Source organism: Mobula birostris, chromosome 13 (assembly GCF_030028105.1).
Source record: "Mobula birostris isolate sMobBir1 chromosome 13, sMobBir1.hap1, whole genome shotgun sequence".
Classification (NCBI taxonomy): Eukaryota; Metazoa; Chordata; class Chondrichthyes; order Myliobatiformes; family Myliobatidae; genus Mobula; species Mobula birostris.
The window spans coordinates 32,294,425-32,320,385 of record NC_092382.1 but is presented as its reverse complement, the minus strand read 5'-3'; the positions used below and the strand labels follow the sequence as shown (position 1 = coordinate 32,320,385).

Below are 25,961 nucleotides of genomic sequence, written 5' to 3'. Positions count from 1 at the left end.
GCTGCCTCTTTCATCTTGAGTCTCTAGACTTTAATCCTGTACTCAGTGATGTGGGAGAGCAAATTCAAACTCACATATGAACTCCGATGTTTATGTGTTTCAGTATGAACTCCACTCAAAATGCCTTCCAGGAAACAGCGTGCTTCCAAAAGCACAATCTGTCCCTGAACCCAGTATCCGCTCTGGTATATTTCTTCTGCACCATTTCTGAATCCCTAGCTTGCCTCCTGTCATATGCTGAGGAGGCAGGAAAAAATAACTTTCAACACGGCCAATAGTTCTGTTCCTGCTATGCACGCATTCCAGACTTCAATAATTGTTGTTTCGGAAACAAATCCCAGGACCCGTTGTGCCGTGTGAAGCACTTCCTCGTCCTGCATCCCCGCATCTAAAAAGGGTCTGTTCATGTTCCCCCACAAATAATGCCTGACTCGCCAATTTCCTCCAGCTCCAGTTTGTGTCCCCTTCTTCGTTCACCGGCTGCATCGCAAATTCGTGTTAAAGCTTCCAATAACCCACTTCTGCCAAAAAGAAAAATCTTCCGCACTAAATGAAAGTAGAGGTGACATTCGGGAAAAAAAAATAAAAACATGCATTTACCCCTCAGTGTTCCTGGTGATCAACCATCCACTGACTACGCCGATCATGGTCACGCCAAGGAAAAATACCACAATGCCCACGATTGCGCCAGAGCTGAGGATACATTTGCCATCTGTTTTTTCTGTTAACACACAAAGAAAATGAATATCTTACATTCCGAGAACACGTCTTTATCAGTGACAAATTCATTTTCACAGCAATTTGACTGGGTCAGTTTAGAGTTGTATATTGTCTCACAAAGATTACCCCCCGAATGAAAGCGTTAACATGCGTTGAACGTTTAATTGGTCTGGGTGTGCAGTCGTTTGAATTTACAAGGATTGTCGGGGGGGGGGGCGTGGAGGGAACCGCATTGAAACTTTCAACGAATGTTGGAAGGTCTAGACAGAGTAGATGTGGAAAGTGTGTTTCATGCAGTGGGAGTGTCTCGGATATGGAGGCACAACCTGAGAATAGAGGGGTGTCAATTTAAAATAGTGATGCGCGGATATTTCTGCATAAGAGCATAAAACAAAGGAGCAGAAGTCCGCCATTCGGCCTATCGAGTCTGCTCCGCCATTTTATCATGAGCTAATCCATTCTCCCATTTAGTCCCACTCCCCCGCCTTCTCACCCTAACCTTTGATTCCTTGGCTACTCAGATACCTATCAATCTCTGCCTTAAATGTGACTTAGCCTCCACTGCCACCGTGACAACAAATTCCATAGATTCACCACCCTCTGGCTGAAAGAAACTTCTTCTCATCCCCGTTCTGAATGGGCGCCCTTCAATCCTTAAGTCGTGGCCTCTCGTACCAAACCCCGCCATCATGGGAAACAGGTTTGCCACATCCACTCTGTCTATGCCGTTCAACATTCGAAATGTTTCTATGAGATCTCTCCTCATTCTTCTAAACTTCAAGGAATACAGTCCGAGTGCGGATAAACTTTCCTCATATGTTAACTCTCTTATTCCTGAAATCATTCCAGTGAATCTTCTCTGCACCCTCTCCAACGTCAGCACATCCTTTCTTAAATAAGGAGCCCAAAACTGCCCACAATACTCCAAGTGAGGTCTTACCAGCGCCTCATAGAGCCTCAAAATCTCATCCCTGCTGCTATACTCTATTCCGCAGGAAATGAATGCCAACATTGCATTCGCCTTCTTGACCACCGACTCAACCTGGAGGTTAATCTTACGGGTTTCCTGGCACGAGGACTCCCAAATCCCGTTGCACCTCAGAATTCTGAATTCTCTCCCCATTTAAATAATAGTCTGCCGGTTTATTTCTTCTGCCAAAGTGCATAATGATACACTTTCCAACATTGTATTTCATTTGTCACTGCTTTGCCCATTCTTCCAAGCTATCCAAGTCTCTCTGCAGACTCTCCGTTTCCTCAGCACTACCGGCCCCTCCACCCTATCTTTGTAGCATCAGCAAACTTAGCCACAAAGCCATTTATTCATTAATCCAAATCGTTGATGTGCAACGTAAGAAGAAGCGGCCCCAAGACGGACCCCTGTGCAACACCACTGTTAACCGGCAGCCAACCAAAATAGGATCCCTTCAATCCAAATCTCTGTTTCCTGCCAATCGGCCAACGCCCTATCCATGTATGTAAATTTCCCGTAATTCCATGGGCTGTTGTCTTGTTAAGCAGCCTCATGTGTGGCACCTTGTCAAAGACAGTCTGAAAATCTAAATATACAACATGCACCTCATCTGCCTGGTCTAGTCTACTGGTAATTTCCTCAAAAAATTATTATAGGTTTGTCAGGAAGGATTTTCCTTTCAGGAATCCATGCTGAGTTCTGCCTATCTTGTCATATGCCTCCAGGTGCTCCGTATCCGTAACCTCATCCTTGACAGCAGACTCCAACAACTTCCCAACCACCGATGTCAAGCTAACAGGTCTATAATTTCCCTTTTGCTTTCTTGACCCCTTCTTAAATAGCGGAGTGACATTTCCAATCTTTCACTCCTCCGGAACCATGCCGGAATCTATCGACTAATGAGCGATCATTGCTAATGCCTTTGCAATCTCCACAGCTACATCCTTCAGAACACGAAGGTGCATTGCATCTGGTCCGGGAGATTTATCTACCTTTAGACCATTCAGCTTCCTGAGCACTTTCTCTGCTGTAATTGTGACTGCGCACATTTCACTTCCCTGCCACCCTTGAGTGTCCGGTATACTGCTGATGTCTTCCTCAATGAAGACTGATGCAAAATACTCGTTCAGTTCCTCCGCCATCTCCGTATCTCGCATTACAATTTCTCCAATATAATTTTCTATCGGTCCTATATCTACACTCAACTCTCTTTTTCTCTTTATATACTTGATAAAGCTTTTAGTATCCTCTTTCATATTATTTGCTAGCTTCCTTTCATAGTTTCAGATTCCTCGCTTCTGCTGAAAATACCGTGAACATCCCAATAATCTGTATTGTTGACTTCACAAACTTCTATATGGTCAGGCCAAGGCCTTCCACGCTCCGAGGATAACTTGAACAATCTCCCATTCCAGTAGCATCCTTGTGAATTTTTTCAGCGCCTTTAAGGCTGTATGAAATTCTTCTCAGAATTCTTTCTGCCTATTCGAGGAATGATAATGCAATTCCTAACCATAAGCTTCAAGGTGAATTTTATGTCCCATCAAAACATCTAACCCTACAGTAAAATTCGTCATTCGCGTCATATCACCTCAGCGGGAATCTTGATGGCCTAAGCCCGCAAGCGTCGACTCGACCCTGGCTCCTGGAATGCAGTCCCAAAACTTACTAAACCTAATTGCACCTCTTTCAGATGTTTGGGGGGACCGGAGCTCCCATTGTCATTCGGACTGACAAAGGGCTGAGGCCCGGAACGTCGACCGTACCTCTTCCTACAGATGCTGCCTGGCCTGCTGCGTTCCACTAGCATTTTGTGTGTGTCACTCAAAGATGGTTGCTTAGCTCACTGATATACGCTCTCTTCACACACGACGTGACTAGTGACAGATCATATTCCAAACGTCAAATTGCCGATGATACAACTATTGTTGACAGAATTTTCGATGCAACGATAAGGCATACGGGAGAGTGACAGATCAGCTTGGTGACAGGTGCCGCAACAATTACCTTGTACTCAACTTCACTGAGTCTGAGGACGTGATTTGAACATCAAGAAGGGTTAGTCGAGTGCAAACACACACCAGTCCTCATCGAGGGAACGGAAGTGGAAAGGGCGAGCGGTCTCAAGATGCTGGATGTCAACCTCTCTGAGGTTCGACCCTGGGCCGAACATATTGATGCATTTGCAATGAAGGCACCGCGGCGGCCATTTTTCATCAGTAGTTTGAGGAGATCTGATATGTTACAGAAGATACTCGCAAATTTCTACAGATGTACCGTGGGGAGCATTCCAACTGTTTGCCGGACGTGCTGGTCCTGGACCCAGCACACAAGTGCAATAGCGAAGACTGCATAGCAGCTCCTCGACTTCCTTTGGAGATTGTGAAGATTCGTCATGGCGTCTACCTTCGATAGATGTGTAATGCTGAATGTATTGACCTACTGCTTCGCGGCCTGGTATGAGAAAAATCAATGCTTTTGAATGGAAAATTCTATAAAAAGTAGTGGTCACGGCCCAGTTCATCACCGGTAAAGCCCTCCCAAGCACTGAGTGCATCTACATGAACGGCTGTCGGATGAAAACATAATTTGCCCTCAAATATCCTCACCACCCAGGACATGCTATTTTCGCGATGCTGACATCAGGTAGAAGGTACAAGAACCTCAGGACTCACACCACCACGTTCAAGAACAGTTACAACCCTTCAACCATCAGGCTCTAGAACAAAGCGGATAATTACACCCACTGGCCATCCAGTGACATGTTCCCACAACCAATGATCTCAGTTTAAGGACCCTTACCCCGTGATTTCATGTCCTGAGTATTTATGACTATTTATTTATATTTGTATTTGCACTGTATGTTGTCTTGTCCACTCCCGTGGACTGTTCATTGATCCTGTTGTAGTTCCTAATCTACAGCTTTACTGGGCCGGGTGAGAGTTGAACAGTCCGCAAATTGGGACCGGCAGGGTGCGGTAGAGGCGAGGTTCACCACCCACAGCCACTGATCATCGCCGAACGTTGTCCGAGAGGATCTTCAAACTAAATCTAATGCAGATCTGTGTTGTTCACTCGGTACAAATTTTTTTTTTCATTCAGAAACAATGGGTCATCCAACAACGAAAAGTACAGGTCATATTGTATTCTGTCGCCACAGGAATAAAATTGAATGTTATAGTCCGAGATTGCATGACTCTGTAAAGCTTTGTCTCACTTACCAATAACACGCAGAAAGATGGTCGCTGAGGTTCGGGAGCCATTAGTTGGAACGATAGTCACACGGTATTCCCCATTGTCCGACATGTTCAACGACTTCAGCAGAAGCGACCCATTGGAGATGAATACATAAGCCCGCGATGTGTAGGCCTTGTCAACGGTCACGGTCTGGTTGATCCACTGGGCGATTGTTTCCCCCTTAAAAATCCAGTCTCCACTGCTGACATTGCCCGACGGCCGCACTGAAAAGAGCGCATCTCCCCCGACGGTGACCTTTATCTGGCTGTGCTCAACGAAAATGGTGAACTGCTGAGACTGACCTGAGGAAGAGAAAATGGTATGAGGGAAAAGCGACAGATGCGGAGAGACTGGAGAGCTGTACTGGGCTCAATCAGCACAGACAGCTGAGATCTGTACTTAGCTCAGTAGGATCGTCCCCTGTAACCTGCCCTTCTTTCCTCCAACCACCCGCCACTGTTGATGATACGACCACGGACGATTGGAGAGAGCGACCCTCACCCGCCGTTATGCAGAGACAAAGAACGAGCGCTGCGAAGGGCAGTCCCGACATCCCGACAGAGAGCAGCGCCGATCTCTGTTACACTCGGAGACTGAGCCGCACTTCCGGGTTTGCGGGGCAGATAATTGGATTCTGACGTCACAAGCGGCAGCGCTGATTGGATCAGAGAATCTGTACTCTGCTCAAAATCCAGATCAAATCTTGTGTGCTGTTCTACAAATATCTGCTGCTGTGTTGAATCCGATTATGATCTCAAAGAGAGTTTCTCTCACCCACCGTCATGAACAGAAAGAGAGAGAGTAAAGTGAACGTCATCCAAGCGATCCGGAGAGAGCAGGGCCTGTCTCTGTTACAATGAGAGAGTGAGACGCATTTCCTGGTCACCGTGACTGATTTCGAGAGTCCTGATCTGAAAAGCCGGAGCTGATTGGATCGTACAGCGAGAAGGCGGAGATTGAACGAACATAAAACGCTGCAGAAACAGGAGGCTATTCAGCCCTCGAAATTCTTCATTCTCTATATGGGTTAGTGCTCGGTCCTGACATTCGGGCTGTGTTCAGACCCTGCATGAGAATCGCCTCGATAGGACATACCAGACTTTCGCCTGGTGAATCTGTCTTGCACTGCCTGAAATGCTTGTGAACAGCATTTCAAATCAGAATCAGAATCAGGCATCGTGTCATTGGCATATGTCGTGAGATTTGTTACTTTGCAGGTGCAATGCATTGCATTTATTAACAATAAAAAAACATATAAATTATCATAACTCTCATTCGTAAGGCCAGAGATGTTGTGGGGATGGAACTGGACTCTCTGACGGTGGTGTCTGAAAAGAGGATGCTGTCCAAGTTGCATGCCATCTTGGACAATGTCTCCCATCCACTACATAATGTACAGGTTGGGCACAGGAGTACATTCAGCCAGAGATTCATTCCACCGAGATGCAACACAGAGCGTCATAGGAAGTCATTCCTCTCTGTGGCCATCAAACTTTACAACTCCTCCCTTGGAGGGTCAGACACCCTGAGCCAATAGGCTGGTCCTGGACTTACTTCCTGGCATTATTTACATATTACTATTTAATTATTCATGGTTTTATTACTATTTAAATATTTATGGTGCAACTGTAACGAAAACCAATTTCCGCCAGGAACAATAAAGTATGACAATGACTATGAAATAAATAAACTGAGAGAAAAAATAAATCATGGATAAACGCATCGAACCTAGCCAGAATAATGACAGAATACCTATGTCCTCAGGACAAAAAGGCAAAGCCAATCTGAAAACAACACTTTGTCACAAAACTGACACAGGAAAATATATATGAACCATGAGCAATGATCACAACAGCGACGGCGCAGGGACCTACCTGCAAATTAACTGTAATTGTGCAGGTACGTCATTACATCAAATTACATTCAGTATTACTTATTACAGGAACAACACGCCATCCCGATTTCTGTTGGAAATGGAACAGACAACACCGGGGATCAGCCGCAGACGTGCCAAATATTGTCACCAGTCAGAAACTCTTCCTGCCCAGTCAATCCCCAATGCTGACTCTAGATGGCGCAATGGGATCGATCATGTGCACACAGGACAAGGCTGCGCCATCGAGCCAGTCAGCAACTTTGGCAGCGGAAATTATATCTGTCAGTTTGAGAGCAAAGTAACCGTCACACACAGCAGCCTTTCACTGAAGTTTCTGTCTCTTCTCCGCTTCAATCGACCGCTTACACGTCGAAGTAGGTTTATTTTGCAATTTCCGCGATGTGCGCTTCTGTCCACTATGGAGAAGGGAAACAGATATAACGGAGGGTTTGAAGTGATTTATTTAAAAGTCAATTTACCAGAAATTTGAAATATACATTTTAGCAATGTAGCGAACAATGTTCGAAGTTTGCCGGAGCAGAGAGAACAGGGTAGAAAACTGAGGTTAAAGTAATGGCGAGCCGTGTCTGTTCATCACCCTCAGTAACCGGGGACATGATTGTAAGCAGCTTCCTCAAATCCGTTCTGCATAACAACAGCTTTAGTTGACTCCAGAAGTTTTGAGAAGTAGATATGTTTCTCAGAATTCAGAGTCCTGAGCAGCGCCGATCTGACTTCACGAAGTTAAGTTTACCATCCGCAGCCGCTTTACACACTGAAATGATCTATCATTTAGCCGGTTGCAATGTTTTGAGCAAAATGACTTTCAGGAGTAATAACAGAAAACGCTGGAAGCACTCAGCATGTCGGATCGCCCCAGTGAAAGGAGGGCAAGAGGTCAACATCCCTGTACAGGGCGTGAATGTGAACGTGAATTGACCTTCACCAGAGGGGGAGTGAAACGCGGCCGATGGGATTTATCAACCAATTCAACAATCAGTTGGCTGAGTTGTGCCTGGGATGTGCTTTCCTTGGAGAGAGTACAGAGGAGATTTCCGGGGATGATTATGGGAATGAAATCGTTAGCACTGTCATAAGGGCGGTGGGTGGCAACGGACCCAAGTGCAAGGCACAGACACTGAAGCACTAGGGACAGGACTAGGATACAGGGCGATGGCAAGAACATGGACAGGAAAACGAGGAACCTGGAACAGGACTGAACAGGAGAGCTAGGAGCCCGGGCTTGGACTCCGAGCCAGAGACTGGACAAGGACAGAGTACCTGGGCCTTGATCTGGCTCAGACCCCAGAACTAGGCAAGGACAAGAACTGGCAAGCAGGGAGGACGAGGCTGGAGTCTCAAGGCTTGAGGCTAGAGATTAGAGGCCAGGCTTGGCAGGAGGCAGGAGGCTGGAGTCTTCCGGCTTGAGGCTAGAGGTTAGAGACGTGGCTTGGCTTGGCAAGAAGCTACAAGATAGAAATTTGGCTTGGCTTGGCAAGAGGCTAGAGGCTAGTGGCTGGAGTCATCAGGCTTGAGACTAGGCAGGAGACAAGGCGAGGCTTGGCAGGAGGCTGGAGGCAGGAGCCTTGAAGCGAGGCTGGAGACTGGAGGCAGGAGACTTGAGGCGAGGCGAGGCTGGAGGCTGGGGGCAGGAGACTTGAGGCGAGACTGGCGGCTGGAGGCCGAAGACTTGAGGCGAGGCGAGGCGGGAGGCTGGAGGCAGGAGAGTTGGGGCGAGGCGAGGCTGGAGGCTGGAGGCAGGAGACTTGGGGCGAGGCGATGCTGGAGGCTGGGGACAGGAGAATTATGGCGAGGCGATGCTGGAGGCTGAAGACAGGAGAATTATGGCGAGTCCAGCCTGGAGACTGGAGGCAGGAGACTTGAGGCGAGGCGAGGCTGGAGGCTGGGGGCAGGAGACTTGAGGCGAGACTGGCGGCTGGAGGCCGAAGACTTGAGGCGAGGCGAGGCGGGAGGCTGGAGGCAGGAGAGTTGGGGCGAGGCGAGGCTGGAGGCTGGAGGCAGGAGACTTGGGGCGAGGCGATGCTGGAGGCTGGGGGCAGGAGACTTGAGGCGAGACTGGCGGCTGGAGGCCGAAGACTTGAGGCGAGGCGAGGCGGGAGGCTGGAGGCAGGAGAGTTGGGGCGAGGCGAGGCTGGAGGCTGGAGGCAGGAGACTTGGGGCGAGGCGATGCTGGAGGCTGGGGACAGGAGAATTATGGCGAGGCGATGCTGGAGGCTGAAGACAGGAGAATTATGGCGAGTCCAGCCTTGAGGCTGGAGGCAGGAGACTTGAAGCGAGTCGAGCCTGGAGGCTGGAGGCTTGATACTTGAGGCGAGGCGAGGCTGGAGGCTGGAGGATGGGGCAGGAGAGTTGAGGCGAGGGGAGGCAGATGACCTGAGGCGAGGCGAGGCTGAAAGCAGGAGACTTGAGGCGAGGCGAGGCTGGGCTCCTCCTGGGCAGGGTGCGGATCACGTGGGCAGGGCGCGGATCACCACCCGACGGAGACAAGGGACAGGAAGTGACTGAACCAATCCCAGGTAACGGCAAGACGGCCTGAATTACCTGGGCGGAGACAAGGGATAGGATGGGAACTAGGTACAGGGTGGCTCCAGGACAAGACAGGAAAACAAGGCAAGGCTTCAGGCAAAGCAAGGCAAGATGAGAACTTCAGGCTAGGCGAGAGTTGCAGCAAGACAAGGCGGGGCTCCAGGCGAGGAAACAGAAGGCAGAGGAAGGGATACAAGGAGTAAGGACAAGAACAATCCAGCAGCTCGCCCTGGTCTCTGGAGGTATTTATGCAGCCAGCCCCAACTAGCATCAGCTGCCTTAATTAGTGTTTAACAGGAACAAAAACAGTGTAGACAGGAAAACCTGGAGCAAGGGTCGATGGACCGGACCATGAACCGGAATACGGACTTCACGGACGGAACATGACAAACACATGAGGAGCTTTCTGCAGCTTTGGGCCTGTACACACTGTAATTTAGAAGTACGCGGGGACATTTCATTGAAACATACCGAGTGTTGAAAGGTCGAGATATTGCGTATTTTGAGAGGATGTTTACTCTGGTGGGATTTTGCAGAACAAAAGGGCACAGTGTCGAAATTGAGGGGCCGCCCTTTAGAACAAAAGAAAGGGGAATATGTTTTTTTAGCCTGAGAGTAGTAAATCTGTGGAATGCTCTGCCACAGTCTGCGGTGCAGGCCAAGGCCTGCTTATATTTAAAGCGGAAGTTTTCCTTTCCTGGCCGGCGAGGGCATCAAAGTATATGGTGGGAAGGCAGCTGTATGGGGTGGAGTGGAATCCTTGATCGGCCATGATGGACTGGCGGAGCAGACCCCATGGGTGGGATGGTCCAATTCTGACGTCACGGCTTCTGGTCTTCTGGTCTTCTGGAGCCAGAGCTGGAACATAGAGAGTCCTTCATCTCCCTCCCGTCCATGCGTATTGATTAGTTATTATTATCCTGTCTTTCGTTTATTATTTCCACAGTTTATTCTCTTTTGCACACTGGTTGAACACCGAGTTGGAGCGGAGTTTCACTGGTTCTGTTGCGGCTATTATTCCGTAGATTTACTGAGAATGCCGCAGGAAAATGGACCCCAGTGTTGTATCTGGTGACATAAATGTGCTTTGATAGGACCAAACGGAGCAAAGAAAAACAGCCACCGTGAGATGTTGTTGAAATCTCCCCAGAATCATGGAGTGAGGCAGAAATCAGGGCCTGAGAGTGAAGATGTCGCAGACTCCCCCTGGGTCGACTGAAAAAGGCGCCCATGTGAGTTCGCATCCGAGACATGAGTGGATCACTACAGACAAATGAGAGAAGCGCCCTTTTAGCGGGCGCCTCCAGAAACACGGTTGGTCACCCCCTCGTTAACAAACCAATGGACTCAGCAGTGAGAAAGCCGCCTTTAGCCGGCTCAGTACGTCCTGCGTCGATGTGACTTGGGACCCACCAGACCGGGAGAGCCCGAATGTTTCAACCATCTGCCCGCCAATTTCTGCGAATACTGTGTAAATGCTGTCCACTTGTAACTCCCCGTCAACAGGGAATAACAGTTAGGACACTGCATACAATAAAAATCTAAAATTTATGAATGCCGACTTAAGGAAACAGTTATTCAAGAAGAAACAAAGGAAACGAATACAATAGAAGTGGCCATTATAACTAAACCAGTCAAATGGGCACAAAGTTTTAGCTCAGATCATCCAAGAGGTGGCGCTGTCCCTGTACTCACGGCGCTGGCTGATACTTCCGCTTCAAATTGTCGCCGTAACCTACGGAAATGGCCGACGCGCATTGTGAGCATTTATACTTGTGCGTTGGTGAGTCTGCGTCGTTCGGTAATTCGGGCACGCCACGCATGCGCACACACCTGCCCGTGCAAGCCTTAATGTTCATGGTAGTCTTTCTAGGGTAAACAAGTTTACAGCGAACGTCTTTTTCCGTAAAAGGGAAAAGTGTCCTCCATAATTTCGGAGGCCTGTTCAGCTTTACGGAAAGCATTGCAGCCAGAGTTCCTTCCCTGCTCTTCAGTCGCCCAATGGGAAGCGACGGCAGCGTAGGAGGAAATGCGATGCTACCAAGCGGACCAATCACAGTCTTTGCGGTCTGCGTTGCCGCGATGTGCAGTTACATTTTGGGAAAGGTGCGTGTCAGGCTCCCGAGTAAGTCCGCGTCGTCGTACCTAGTGGGTCGATTTGACGCGGAGAATAAATTAACATTCCGGTTGGATGGAGACCTACCGCTGGTTCTCTCGGCCTTACTCTCTCTTCATCACCCGCCGAAGAAGCCATCGTCCCGTACATTCAGTGTCAGTCACCAAATCTCCCCGCCCAGCTTTCTCTACAACTGTCCACCATCCTGATTGACTGAGCAGACAATCCTGAGAGAGTGACCCGGAGGAACGGAGAGACAGAGAACAGGCGCTGAGCAGGACAATCCCGCCATCCCGAGAGAGCAGCGCCTGTCTCTGTTACACTCGCAGACTGAGCCGCACTTCCTGGTCTCCGCGCCGGATCACTGCAGCCCGTCATCTGAAAAAGCGGAGCTGAATGGATCGCCGAGCGAGAACGAGTCGAGGGGAATGAACGAACCTAAAACGCGGAAGGAGAAGGCCGTTCCGTCTTCGCTCCTCTTATTTCATCCTCTTCCAACTCACGTGACATTTTTCAGAATACGACTTACCTGCCAGATAGACAGACCGGTGAGTGATGCCGCACAGCAAGACAGCGAGACGAAGGAATGTACGGTGGACTTCACGAAGGAGAATTCAAGCGAACAGACACCCGTCCTCCCGGAAGTGGAGAGCAGTGTCAAGCTTCTTGGCGGGAGCTTCTGAGAGGATGTCTGCTTGGCCTCAGATATTTATAATTTCACAAAGAAAGGCACATCAGCCGTTGTCTGTCATAAGGAGTTTGAAGAGATTTGGCATGTCAGAAAAGGCATAGTTCCTGGTCCGATTTCCCTGTCTAGTCCATGTCCTAGCCCAAGTCTGCGTTCTTGTCCCTGCTCCTTGTCTTTATCCTGTCACGTCCCTACTCTAGTCAAGTCCTGTTCCTTGTACTTCAGTGTCTGTGTCTTGCATTTCGGTCCCCTACCAGTGCCCCCATTGTGACAATTAGGAGTTTGAAGAGACTTGACAAGTCACAGAAGACGGGAACATGTCTACAGACGCAGGGTGGGGAGTATTCTGACTGGTTTCACTCGCGGCTGCTAGACGGCATGGTCAGAGATTGCAGAAGGTCGTAGATACAATCACATCCGTCAGCGGCTCTGGTCTCCACATCACGGAGTCAAAGCACTGCTGTACAAACACAGGCCTTTCGGCCCAGCTACTACGTGACAGACCACTTATCTGTACAGTTCCATCGACCTAGGCCTGGAGCTTAGATGGCCCTTCATATCACTGCCTCCCATGCTTATTTATTAATTATTGTTGTTCTTTCTTTCTTTTCCATTTGCACAGTGTGCTCCCTTTTGTGCACTGGCTGAACACACAGATTTTGCGACGTTTCACTGATTCTGTTCCGGTGATTATCCTATAGATTTATTGAGAGTGCCGCAGGAAAATGTATCTCAATGATTTATCCTTTGACATATAATTGCTTTGATAAAAGTCCTTGATGGAGCAAGTGAAGCTGAGTGACGTTATCCCCTCCTGACTCGTCACCGCGTTTGACGCAACCTACGTCGGTGGTGACGTCAGCAAACGTCAACACGGCATTGGAGCCGCGCGAAGCCGCGCAGTCATCAGTGGAAAGCCAGTAGAGCAGGGAAGAGGATTTAATTTAATGTGGCAAAGGGAAGCAGCCAGGATGAGATGTTACAGAGATCACCTGAGCACCCTGGAGCGGGTGTGGAAATCAGGATATGCGAGTAAAGATGTCGCACGCCTCCATTGGGACGACTGAGAGAGCTCGCATGTGAGTGTTTAAATTGAGAGATGAGTAGATCAATAAACATCTAGTGTGCGCCGTGGGCTTTCACTTTGCACAGTTTCCGTAGAGGTGAGGTCAGTAAATCCGGATTCACACTTTTTCAGGTAGAACTGTCCACTCTCAGGCAAATGAGTAAAACTCCCTTTTACCGGGCTGCTCCAGAAACACGGCTCGTTAACAGGCCTATGGAGTCAGCGGTGAGAAAACCACTTTTTGCCAACTCCGTACGTCTACGGTCGATATGAGTTGAGTCCCACCGGACCCGGAGAGCCGGGATGTCTCAACCAATCGCGCCCCAATCTGAGCGACTACTGAGTCCACTTGCAATTATGCGTCGGCAAGATATAACAGGTTGTACAATGCAGACAATGATATGAAATGCATATTTATGGAATTCAATTTAACCAAAGAGTTATTAAAGAAAGAGAAAACAAGATAAAAATAAGAGCAACACAGCATTCAGTGATTAGGTCGCCTACATGTCTCTCCGTTGGATGCCTTTCTGTTCTACCATTCTGCCAGAGTTTTCCTACTAGTTGTAGGGTAAGTACCAGGCTCTGGGTTAACACGTACCGTCTTGCCTAGAGGTACAAAGTGATTCACTGGAGATTTTGATAGAATCTGTCCCATCTTCTGGCATAACCAGAAAAGTGTGAAATCTTCACTGCGGTCCATAATAAACCACGATTCTTGCAAGAATTGATAGATTCTGACACTGTACCGGGCGGCGGGAAAATTACACATGTTATTCCGTGGTGTAAGAAGGGTGGGGAGGCAGCAGAAAGGATACTAGAGAACTGTCAGTCTGACATTAGTTGTTTGGAAGTTGTTGGAATCGATTGTTCGGGATGAGATTACGGAGTACCTGGAGGCACAGGACAAGATAGGCCAAAGCCAGCATGGTTTCCTGAAAGGAAAATCCTGCCTGAGAAACCTACTGCAATTCCTTGAGGAAATTACAAGCAGCAGATGCAGGAGACGTGGTATACTTGGATTTTCTGAAGGCCTTTGACAGGGTGCCGCACAGTAGGCTGCTGAGTAAGGAAAGAACACATGGAATTACAGGGAAGTTACGAGCATGGGTGGAGCATTGGCTGATCGGCAGAAAACAGAGAGTGGGAGTAAAGGGACCCTCTTCTGGCTGGCTGCCGGTTACCAGTGGTGTCCCACAGGGGGCGTTGTTGGTACCGTTGCTTTTTATGACGTATGATTTAGACAACTCCATGATGGATTTGTGTTTAAATTTAACGATGATACAAAGATAGGTGGATGGGCGGGTAGTTTGGAGGAAACAGAGAGCCTGTAGCGAGACTCAAATAGTTTAGGGGAATGAGCAAAGAAGTGGCAATTAAAATACAATGTTGGAAAGTGTATGGTGATGCACTTTGGAGTAAAAAAAAAATAATGGGCGGACTATTATTTAGATGGGGAGAAAATTCAAAGCGTAGAAGTGTAAAGGAGCAGACTGAGTGGGTTGTAAAGAAGGGAATGCTGGCCTTCATTTCTAGAGGTACAGAATATAAAAGCAGGTATGTGGAGTCTCTATACGGCACTCGCGAGACCACACTTGCAGTATTACGTGCAGTTTGGGGCTCATTATTTTAGAAAGGATATATTGACTCTGGAAAGATTTCAGAGAAGATTCACAAGACTGATACCAGCAATGAAGGTTTACAGTATGAGGAACGTCTGGCAGCTCTTGGTCTGTATTCCCTAGAGTTCAGGAGAATGGTGGGGCGGGGGGGAATCCCATGGAAACATTCCGAATATTAAAAGGCCTGACCAGATTAGACATGGCAAAGTTATTTCCCATGTTAGGGGATTCTAGGGCAACAGGGTAAGACTTTAAGTTTGAGGGACCTCCATTCAGAACTGAGAAGCATAGAAATTACTTCCGTCAGAGGGTGTTAACACTGTGGAATTTGTTGCCACGAGCGGCAGTGGAGGCCAAGTCATTGAGCGTCTTTAAGGCAGAGATAGACAGGTTCTTGATTAGTCTGGGCATCAAGGGTAGGGGGATAATGTGCGCATGCGCCGGTCGTGCACGCAGCCGGTTACAGCTGCTCCGTAATTTCTCATTTTTAAACTTTTTCACTTAGTTATTTCCTGTTGTTGTTGTTTTTTTTTTCTCTCACGGTAACAAGTTGTAGCCGCACCCTCTCTAACATACTGGTGCAGAGAGTGTTACTTGCTTTTTTTAGCGCTGGAATTACTTCCGGGGTTGGTTCCATTTTGCTCTATTTCCACACAGGCAAATCAAAACGGATTTTCACCAATCAATTCAAGCAATCCCTCTGACCAATTTTTTTTCATATCACGGACACAGGCCCCAGTTTTGTCACGTACCCCGTGACGGGAATAAAGAACCAGCAGAGATGGAAAACACTTTGGATTCCAGTATTGCTATGAACTAATAGTATTTATTTGTAACTACGTAATACAGTAACATAAATGTAGATAAATCAAACAGGTTAGCAACGATTATATATAAGTAAGTAAATCAGTAAGTGCGGAAATACACGTGAAAAAAGAAGCTTCTTTAAGTGCAGGCATACAAAGATACAGTCTTACGATGATGAGTAAAGTTCGGTTCAGTTCGTGGTATCGAGTTTAGTAGTGATGGAGACAGAGAGAGAGAGAGAGAGATTTGAATCTTCAGATAAGCTGATGCCGTCAATCTTCCCGTTATCCTCCCTGCAGAGTTTCCGGTCCTTCTGAAATGAAATGGACGAAACGGATTACAACAAACTATTCAGGAAATACAGCAGAGTTTCTTTGCAGGGAGAGGAAGAACAGCCCAGCGCCAGAGAAAGTGCTCCTAGACACCGGCAAATGCATTCGTCTGGAAGCCTCCCGCGGTAAATAGGAGAGTCGGGACACCGTATCAGATAACCCACGTCATATGAAACTATGAATTTCAGAGCTACCTTAAATCCCCAAAACCGTCTCCTCCTCCAAAATGGATGCAGTTCACGTCAGTCAGAATCATATCGTTTTGAAACTTCTCTCGGTGTGCCGTTTGTGGGAAATAATTCAGGGAACTTTTCCAAGCAGAATACCCAGCGTATCTCTGCGGGGCTAAAGGAAGGCAGATTGGACTGTAGATGCAATAACTAAACTAATCAGGCTTCGGGACTAATGTCACGTGGGTGTACACCATACTGTCACGTCACTGACCTCCTGTGCAATTATAGGGAGACTCCCATTCACAGCGTGTATGGTACAACCCGTTTTCAGTACCAATACTCTAGATTTAGTCTCTATCGGTGAGGACCCGTCGCTGTAACACGACTACACATTGTGATTTTCATCCCAGTCTAAAAGCTGTAGCTTCCCGCATCCACATGTGCACTGAAGCAATGTATTCTCGACTATTCGCAGCTATGGACGTTGGTCGGAAGGGTAGCGGGGCTGATAAGGGCTGCGGGCGTTTTTTCGCTCTGAACCTCCCATGAGGTTTCCGGAGAACGGAATTCTAATCAAAGTCCTGAAACGGCCTTACACGGCGCAGTCGATTCAATGGTCCATTTGTCTAAAAAAATATATCATTGCCCTCATTGCACCAAGTTCGGATCAGAATGCATTGCTTCGAAATAAAATTAAACCAGAATTAGAATTTTGAAGAAATAATTTTGATTTTAGTGAGTAGATTTGAAGTGATACTCAGAGCTCACTACAGTCCAAGAAGCGGACGTGATATCAATTCTCCATAACCGGTCACTGTGAATGATATCACAAGTCCTTTTTTGTGCTTCGCACATATTCACGCCACCCAAATTTAATCTGCATCACATTTGCCTTTGAACTGTGGAGTTTGGAAATGTTTAAAACGCATTGTTTTGTGTGAAGACCCATGTGGGCAGATCAGGTTATCCTGCACATTTCTTATAACTGAAGTACAGATGAGAACCGACGTTGTGGTCGTTTCATCGTCACCGTAGTGCGACCCAGGCATGAGGTATGAAGTTCAAATTTTCAATTTTAATTCCCCAGCATTCCGAGATAGACTCGGATCCGTCTCCCAAACGACTGTTCAGTATTTCCTATGGTGTAAGTCCGTAGCGGTTTATGCCTACGGTACCGTTCACTAATCTATTCACACTGATCCGGAACGCCCTCACGATCAGGATCTGTAATATTATGTGTAATTACCGGAGACTCGGAACACTTACTGTAGACATCGAGATAAACCTCATCGCTTGTCATTTCGTTAATCGTTTTTTTTTTTGCCTTGCAGGTGAAACTTCTGTCTGTCCATAGAAACCATAGAAACCATATAAACTACAACACAGAAACAGGCCTTTTGGCCCTTCTTGGCTGTGCCGAACCATTTTCTACCTAGTTCCACTGACCTGCACACGGACCATATCCCTCCATAAACCTCCCATCCATGTATCTGTCCAATTTATTCTTAAATGTTAAAAAAGAACCCGCATTTACCACCTCATCTGGCAGCTCATTCCATACTCCCACCATTCTCTGTGTGAAGAAGCCCCCCCCTAATGTTCCCTTCAAACTTTCCCCCCCTCACCCTTAACCCATGTCCTCTGGTTTTTTTTCTCCCCTTGCCTCAGTTGAAAAAGCTTGCTTGCATTCACTCTATATCCGTCATAATTTTATATACCTCTATCAAATCTCCCTTCATTCTTCTATGCTCCAGGGAATAAAGTCCTAACCTATTCAACCTTTCTCTGTAACTGAGTTTCTCAAGTCCCGGCAACATCCTTGTAAACCTTCTCTGCACTCTTTCAACCTTATTTATATCCTTCCTGTAATTTGGTGATCAAAACTGAACACAATACTCCAGATTCGGCCTCACCAATGCCTTATACAACCTCATCATAACATTCCAGCTCTTATACTCAATACTTCGATTAATAAAGGCCAATGTACCAAAAGCTCTCTTTATGACCCTATCTACCTGTGACGACACTTTTAGGGAATTTTGTTTCTGTATTCCCAGATCCCTCTGTTCTACTGCACTCCTCAGTGCCTTACCATTAACCCAGTATGTTCTACCTTGGTTTGTCCTTCCAACGTGCAATACCTCACACTTGTCAGTATTAAATCCATCTGCCATTTTTCAGCCCATTTTTCCAGCTGGTCCAAGTCCCCCTGCAGGCTCTGAAAGCCTTCGTCACTGTCTACTACACCTCCAATCTTTGTATCATCAGCAAATTTCCTGAGCTGCCAGTCCTGCCCCTCCTGTAGCCAAGTTTCACTAATTGCTACAACGTCATAATTCCACGTGTCAATCCACACCCTCAACTCATCCGCCTTCCCCGCAATACTCCTAGCATTGAAATATATACACCTCAGAAGATTTTTACCACCACTCACAACCTTTCTATTAGCGGATTTGCTTGAACTTTTAACATCATTTATTTTCACCCCAGCCACACTGTCAGCTCTGGCACTTTGGTTCCCATCCCCCTGCAAATCTAGCTTAAAGCCCCCCAATCGCATTAACAAACCTCCCTGAAAGGGTATTGGTCCCCCTGTAGTTCAAGTGTAACCCGTCTCTCTTGTACAGGTCCCACCTGCCCCAGAAGGGGTCCCAATTATCCGGAAATCTGAAACCCTGCTTCCTGCACCAGTTCCTCAGCCACTTGTTCATCCTCCAGAGCATCCTATTCCTACCCTCACTGGCACCTAGCACAGGTAGCAATCCTGAGATTACCACCCTTGAGGTCCTGCTTTTCAACTTCCTACCAAGCTCTCTATACTCACTGTACAGGACCTCTTCACTCTTCCTTGCTATGTCATTGGTACCAATGTGCACCACGACATCTAGCTGATCACCCTCCCACTTCAGAATGTCATGCAAGCGATCAGAGACATCCTTGACCCTGGCACCTGGGAGGCAACAAACCATCCTGGATTCCCTGTCACGACCACAGAAGCTCCTATCTGAACCTCTAACTATCGAGACCCCTATCACTACCGCTCTCCTCTTTTTCCACCCTCCCTTCTGCACTGCAGAACCATACTCAGTGCCAGAGATCCGGCTACTGCAGCTCGTCCCAGGTAAGTCATCCCCCCCAACAGTATCCAATGCGGTATACTTGTTGAGGTGAATGGCCACAGGGGAACCCTGCTCTGCCTGCCCTTTCCTCTTCCCTCGCCTGACAGTGACCCAATTTCCTGTCCTCTGCTCCTTTGGCGTAACTACCTCCCTGTAGCTACGATCTATAATCACCTCATTCTCCCGAATGATCCGCAGGTCATCCAGCTCCTGCTCCAGTTCCCTAACACGGTTTGTCAGGAGCTGCAGCTGGATGCACTTCTTACAGGTGTCGTTGTCAGGGACACCGGAGGGCTCCCTGACTTCCCACATCCTGCAGGAGGAGGATTCCAACATCCCGCCTGGCATTCTCTCTACGCTAGACAATCTGAACAAAAATATTACTAGAGCCTACCCTGGCCTCTGCCTGTTCTCGCCGAAGCCTGTTGAGCCAAAGCCGCCCCACTCTGTCTCAGTCCACTCTGACGATGGCCGCTACAAAGATGGCCGCTGTCCTGAAAGTGTGAGTGTGCTGTTGTCGGAACTCAATTGCAACCTGCCACCTGGAATTATCGTCCTGTTCTCCTCAAGCCACAGGTAAGAGACTGCCGTGCCTGTTGCCAAGCAGGTTAGTGAGACGGTGTCACTGTACTCTCTCAGTCTGGTGGAATTAGATGTTACAGTGACTTTGGAAACAAGTTCTGTTAAAACATATGACATTGGTTAGTGCACGACTCAAAAACAGAATCTGGAGGTTTATGGATTCCGTTCCGAATCCGAAAATGAAATCATACATTTATTATTCCATAATAAGTAAGCATTAGGAGATTATTAAATTTGATGGACATAAGGTTTCAGATGGACGTTACGGGGATCAGGGAATAATTGTAGAAGGTTGGAGGTTGGGTAATTGTGTTCCATTGATCAGGACCAGTGGGAAGCGCAACCTCGGATACCCCAGGCGGGTGTGCATGCTTCAGTTTCAGGAAAATTACTTATGGGACTTCTAAGCGACAATGTAAACCGTCATTCTGATCGTTAAGGCCTGATTACGAATAGCCAATGTGGTATTCTGCGTGTGAAGTCATAAAAAGGATAGAGGTGGGGGGAAGGGGAGGAGGGGTGGCATTACTGGTCAGGGATACTGTTACAGCTACAGAGAATGTGGGTAATATAGCAGGATCCCCTTTTGAGTCAGTATGGGTGGAAGCCAGGAACAGGAAGGGAGCAGCTACTCTACTGGGGGTATTCTATAGGCCCCCTGGTAGCAGCAGAGATACAGAGGAGCAGATTGGGAGGCAGATTTTGGAAAGGTGAAAAAATAAGAGGGGTGTTATCATGCGTGACTTTAACTTCCCTAATATTCATTGGCACCTGATTAGTTCCAATGGTTTAGATGGGGAAGATTTTGTTAAGTGTGTCCAGGACGGATTCCTGTCACATTATGTGGACAGGCCGAATAGGGGGAATACCATACTAGATCTAGTACTACGTAATTAACCGGCTCAGATCACAGAACTCTCAGTGTGTGAGCTTCTGGGGGACAGTGACCACCGCTCCCTGGCTTTAGCATTATCATGGAAAAGGATAGAATCAGAGAGGACAGGATTTTTTTTTAATTGGAGAAGGGCAAATTATGAGGCTATAAGGCTAGAACTTGAGGGGGTGAATTGGGATGTTGTTTTACAGAGAAATGTATTATGGACATGTGGTCGATATTTAGAGATCTCTTGCAGGACGTTAGGGAGAATTTTGTCCCGGTGAGGAAGATAAAGAATGGTAGGGTGAAGGAACCATGGGTGACAAGTGAGGTGGAAAATCTGGTCAGGAGGAAGAAGGCAGCATACATGAGGTTTAGGAAGAAACGGTCAGATGGATCTATTGAAGAATACAGGACAGCAAGAAAGGAGCTTAAGAGGGGGTTGAGAAGAGCAAGAAGGGGGAATGAGAAGGCCTTGGCGAGTAGGGTATAGGAAATCCCCAAGGCATTCTTCAATACTGTGAAGAAAAAAAGGATGACAGGAGTCCTTCTAAAGGTGGGAAGAAGTACCTGGAGGCTGTGCGAGTCCTCAATGAATACTTCTTTTCGGTATTCACCAATGAGAGGGAACTTGATGATGGTGAGGACAATATGAGTGAGGTTGATGTTCTGGAGCATGTTGATATTAATGGATAGGAGGTGTTGAAGTTGTTAAAATACATTAGGACGGGTAAGTCTCGGGGGCCTGACGGAATTTTCCCCAGGTTGCTCCACGAGACGAGGGAAGAGATTGTTGATACGCTGGCTAGTATCTTTATGTCCTCGTTGTCCACGGGATTGGTACCAGAGTATTGGAGGGAGGCGAATGTTGTCCCCAGGTTCAAAAAAGTTAGAAGGGATAGTCCGGGTAATTATAGACCAGTAAGCCTTATGTCTGTGGTGGGAAAGCTGTTGGAAAAGATTCTTAGAGATAGCATCTATGACCATTTGGAGAATCATGATGTGATCAGTGACAGTCACCATGGCTTTGTGAGGGGCAGATCGTGTCTAACAAGCCTGATAGAGTTCTTTCAGGAGGTGACCAGGCATATGCATGAGAGTAGTGCAGTGGATGTGATCTATATTGATTTTAGTAACGCATTTGACAAGGTTCCACACGGTAAGCTTACTCAGAAATTCAGAATGCATGGGTTCCAGGGAAGTTTGGCCAGGTGGATTTAGAAATGGCTTAACTGCAGAAGCAGAGTGTCATGGTGGAGGGCGTACATTCAGATTGGACGATTGTGACTAGTGGTGTCCACAAGGATCTGTCCTGAAACCTCTAGTTTTCGTGATTTTTATTAAAGGCCTGGATGTGGGGTTAGAAGGCTGGGTTGTCAAGTTTTCAGACGGCCAAAGTTTGTTGGTGTTGAAGATAGTGTGGAGGATTGTCGATGATTGCAGAGAGACATTGAGAGGATGCAGAAGTGTGCTGAGAAGTGGCAGACGGAGTTCACCTCGTAGAAGTGTGAGGTGGAAACATTTGGAAGGTGAAACTCAAAAGCAGAGTACAGAGTAAATTGCAGGATACTTGGTAGTGTGGAGGAGCAGAGGGATCGGGGGGCACATGTCCACAGATCCCTGAAAGTTGCCTCACATGTGGATAGGGTAGTTAAGAAAGACTATGGGGTGTTAGTTTTCATAAGTCGAGGGATAGAGTTTAAGAGTCGCGAGGTAATCATGCAGCTCTTTTAAACTCTGGTTAGGCCAGACTTGGAGTACTGTGTCCAGTTCTGGTCGCCTCACTATAGGAAGGATGTGGAAGCATTGGAAAGGGTATAGAGGTGATTTACCAGGATGCTGCCTGGTTTAGAGAGTATGGATTATGATCAGAGATTAAGGGAGCTAGGGCTTTAGAGGTGTACAAGATAATAAGAGGAATAGATAGAGTGGATAGTCAGCGCCTCCTCCCCAGGGCACCACTGCTCAATACAAGAGGACATGGCTTTAAGGTAAGGAGTGGGAAGTTCAAGGGGGATATTAGAGGAAGGTTTTTTTACTCAGAGGATAGTTGGTGCGTGGAATGAACTGCCTGAGTCAGTGGTGGAGGCAGATACACTAGTGAAGTTTAAGAGACTACTAGACAGGTATATGGAGGTATTTAAGGTGGGGGGTTATGTGGGAGGCAGGGTTTGAGTGTCGGCATTATATTGTGGGCCGAAGGGCCTGTACTGTGCTGTATTATTCTATGTTCTATGTTAAACCATAGAAACCATCGAAAAACTATAGCACAGAAACAGGCCTTTTGGCCCTTTTTGGCTCTGCCGAACAATGTCCTGCCTATTCCCACGGACCTGAACACGGACCATAATATCTCCATACACCTCCCATCCATGTATCTGTCCAACTTATTGTTAAATATTAAGAAAGAACACGCATTTACCACCTCGTCTGGCATGTCATTCCACACTCCCCCACTCTCTGTGTAAAGAAGCCCCGCCCTAATGTTCCCTTTAAACTTTTCCCCCCTCACCCTTAACCCACGGCCTCTGTTTTTTCCTCCCCTTGTCTCAGTGGAGAAAGCCTGCTTGCATTCACTCTGTCTATACCCATCATAATTTTATATACCTCTGTCAAATCTCCCCTCATTCTTCTACGCTCCAGGGAATAAAGTCCTAACCTATTCAACCTTTCTCTGTAACTGAGTTTCTCAAGTCCCGGCAGCATCCTCGTAAACCTTCTCTGCACTCTTTCAACCTTATTTATATCCTTCCTGTAATTTGGTGACCAAAACTGAACACAATACTCCAGATTCGACCTCACCAATGCCTTATACAATCTCATCATAACATTCCAGCTCTTATACTCAATACTTTGATTAATAAAGGCCAATGTACCAAAAGCTCTCTTTACGACCCTATCTACCTGTGACGCCACTTTTAGGGAATGTTGATTCTGTATTCCCAGATCCCTCTGTTCTATTGCACTCCTCAGTGCCTTACCATTTACCCTGTATGTTCTACCTTGGTTTGTCCTTCCAAAGTGCAATACCTCACACTTGTCTGTATTAAACTCCATCTGCCATCTTTCAGCCAATTTCTTTTCAGCTGGTCCAAATCCCTCTGCAAGCTTTGAAAACCTTCATCACTGTCCACTGCACCTCCAATCTTTGCATCATAGGCAAATCTGCTGATCCAATTTACCACATTATCATCCAGATCATTGATATAGATGACAAATAACAATTGACCCAGGGCTGATCCCTGTGGCACACCACTATTCACAGGCCTCCACTCTGAGAAGCAATTCTCTACTACCACTGTTTGGCTTCTTCCATTGAGCCAATGCCGAATCCAATTTACCACCTCTCCATGTATACCTAGCGACTGAATTTTCCTAACTAACCTCCCATGCGGGACCCTGTCAAAGACCTTACTGAAGTCCATGTAGACAATATCCACTGCCTTCCCTTCATCCACTTTCCTGATAACCTCGTTGAAATCTTCTTTTTGCCCTTCTGATTTCCTTATTGAATATTTTCTTGCACTTTTTATACACCTGAAGCATATTCTTTACTCCCTCTCTCCTATACATGTCATACAACTCTGTCTTCTTCTTTATCAGAGTTGCAATATCCCTTGAGAACCAAGGTTCCTTATTTCCATTCACTTTGCCTTTAATCCTGACAGGAACATACAAGCTCTGCACTCTCAAAATTTCTCCTTTGAAGATTTCCCACCTACCGATCACATCCTTGCCAGAGAACAACCTGTCCCAATCCACGCTTTTCAGAACCTTTCTCATTTATTCACATTTGGCCTTCTTCCAGTTTAGAATCTCAACCCTAGGACCAGATCTATCTTTATCCATGATCAATTTGAAACTAGTGGTGTTATGATCACTGGAACCAAAGTGCTCCCCTGCACACACTTCCGTCAATTGTCCCAACTCTTTTCCTAATAGGAGATCTAATATTGCATCCTCTCTAGTTGGCAGCTGCACATATTGATTTAGAAAACTTTCCTGAACACATATTAAAAACTCTAGCCCATCTAGACCCCTAACAGTGTGGGTGTCCCAATCAATATGTAGAAAATTAAAATCCCCTACTACCACAACTTTATGTTTCCTGCAGTTGCCTGCTATCTCTCTGCAGATTTATTCCTCCAAATCTCGCTGACTATTGCGTGGTCGACAATACAACCCCACTAATGTGACCATACCTTTCCTGTTTCTCAGCTCCACCCATAAGGACTCAGCAGACAAGCCCTCTAATCTGTCCTGCCTGAGCACTGCTGTAACATTTTCCCTGACGAGCAATGCTACTCCCCACACCTCCACCTTTCATTCCTCTGCCTCTATCACATCTGGAACATCGGACCCCTGGAATATTAAGCTGCCAGTCCTGCCCCTCCTGTAGCCAAGTTTCACTAATTGCTACAACATCATAATTCCACATGTCAATCCACGCCCTCAACTCATCCGCCTTCCCCGCAATACTCCTAGCATTGAGATATATACACCTCACTCACTCACAATCATTTTACCACCACTCACAATCTTTCTATTTGTGGCTTTCCTTGAACTTTTAACATTATTTATTTTTATCCCAGCCCCACTGTCAGCTCTGGCACCCTGGTTCCCATCCCCCTGCAAATCTAGTTTAACGCCTCCCCAATAGCACTAACAAGCCCACCCGAAAAGATATTGGTCCCATTGTAGTTCACGTGTAACCCGTCTCTCTTGTACAGGTTCCACATGCCCCAGAAGAGGTACCAATGATCCTGAAATCTGAAACCTTGCCCCCTACACCAGTTCCACAGCCACTTGTTCATCCTCCAGAGCATCCTATTCCTACCCTCACTGGCACGTAGCACGAGTAGCAATCCTGAGTTTACCACCCTTGAGGTCTTGCTTTTCAACTTCCTACCAAGCTCTCTATACTCACTCTCCAGGACCTCCTCACTCTTCCTTGCTATGTCATTGGTACCAATGTGCACCACGACATCTAGCTGATCACCCTCCCACTTCAGAATGTCATGCAATCGATCAGAGACATCCTTGACCCTGGCACCCGGGAGGCAACAAACCATCCTGGATTCTGTGTCACGACCAAAGGACCTCCTATCTGTACCTCTAACTATCGAGTCCCCTGTCACTGCCGCTCTCCTCTTCGCCCACCCTCCCTTCTGCACTGCAAAGCCAGACTCAGTGCCAGGGTACACTTGGATTTGGCCAATAAAATCC

At 47.1% G+C, this 25,961-nt stretch overlaps 1 protein-coding gene across 1 annotated transcript in view; it reads right to left on the bottom strand.

Annotated features, from left to right (window-relative positions):
* Positions 1-5,631, bottom strand: part of LOC140206693 (cell adhesion molecule CEACAM7-like) — a 56,795-nt gene extending 51,164 nt beyond the window's left edge. The window contains exons 1-2 of the mRNA XM_072274847.1: positions 5,432-5,631; positions 4,915-5,232 (exon numbers count right to left, since the gene is read on the bottom strand). Coding sequence (XP_072130948.1) covers positions 4,915-5,232; positions 5,432-5,483 — 370 coding nt within the window. The 5' untranslated portion in view covers positions 5,484-5,631. The remainder of the gene's footprint in view (positions 1-4,914; positions 5,233-5,431) is intronic.
* Positions 5,632-25,961: the final 20,330 nt, after the last annotated feature.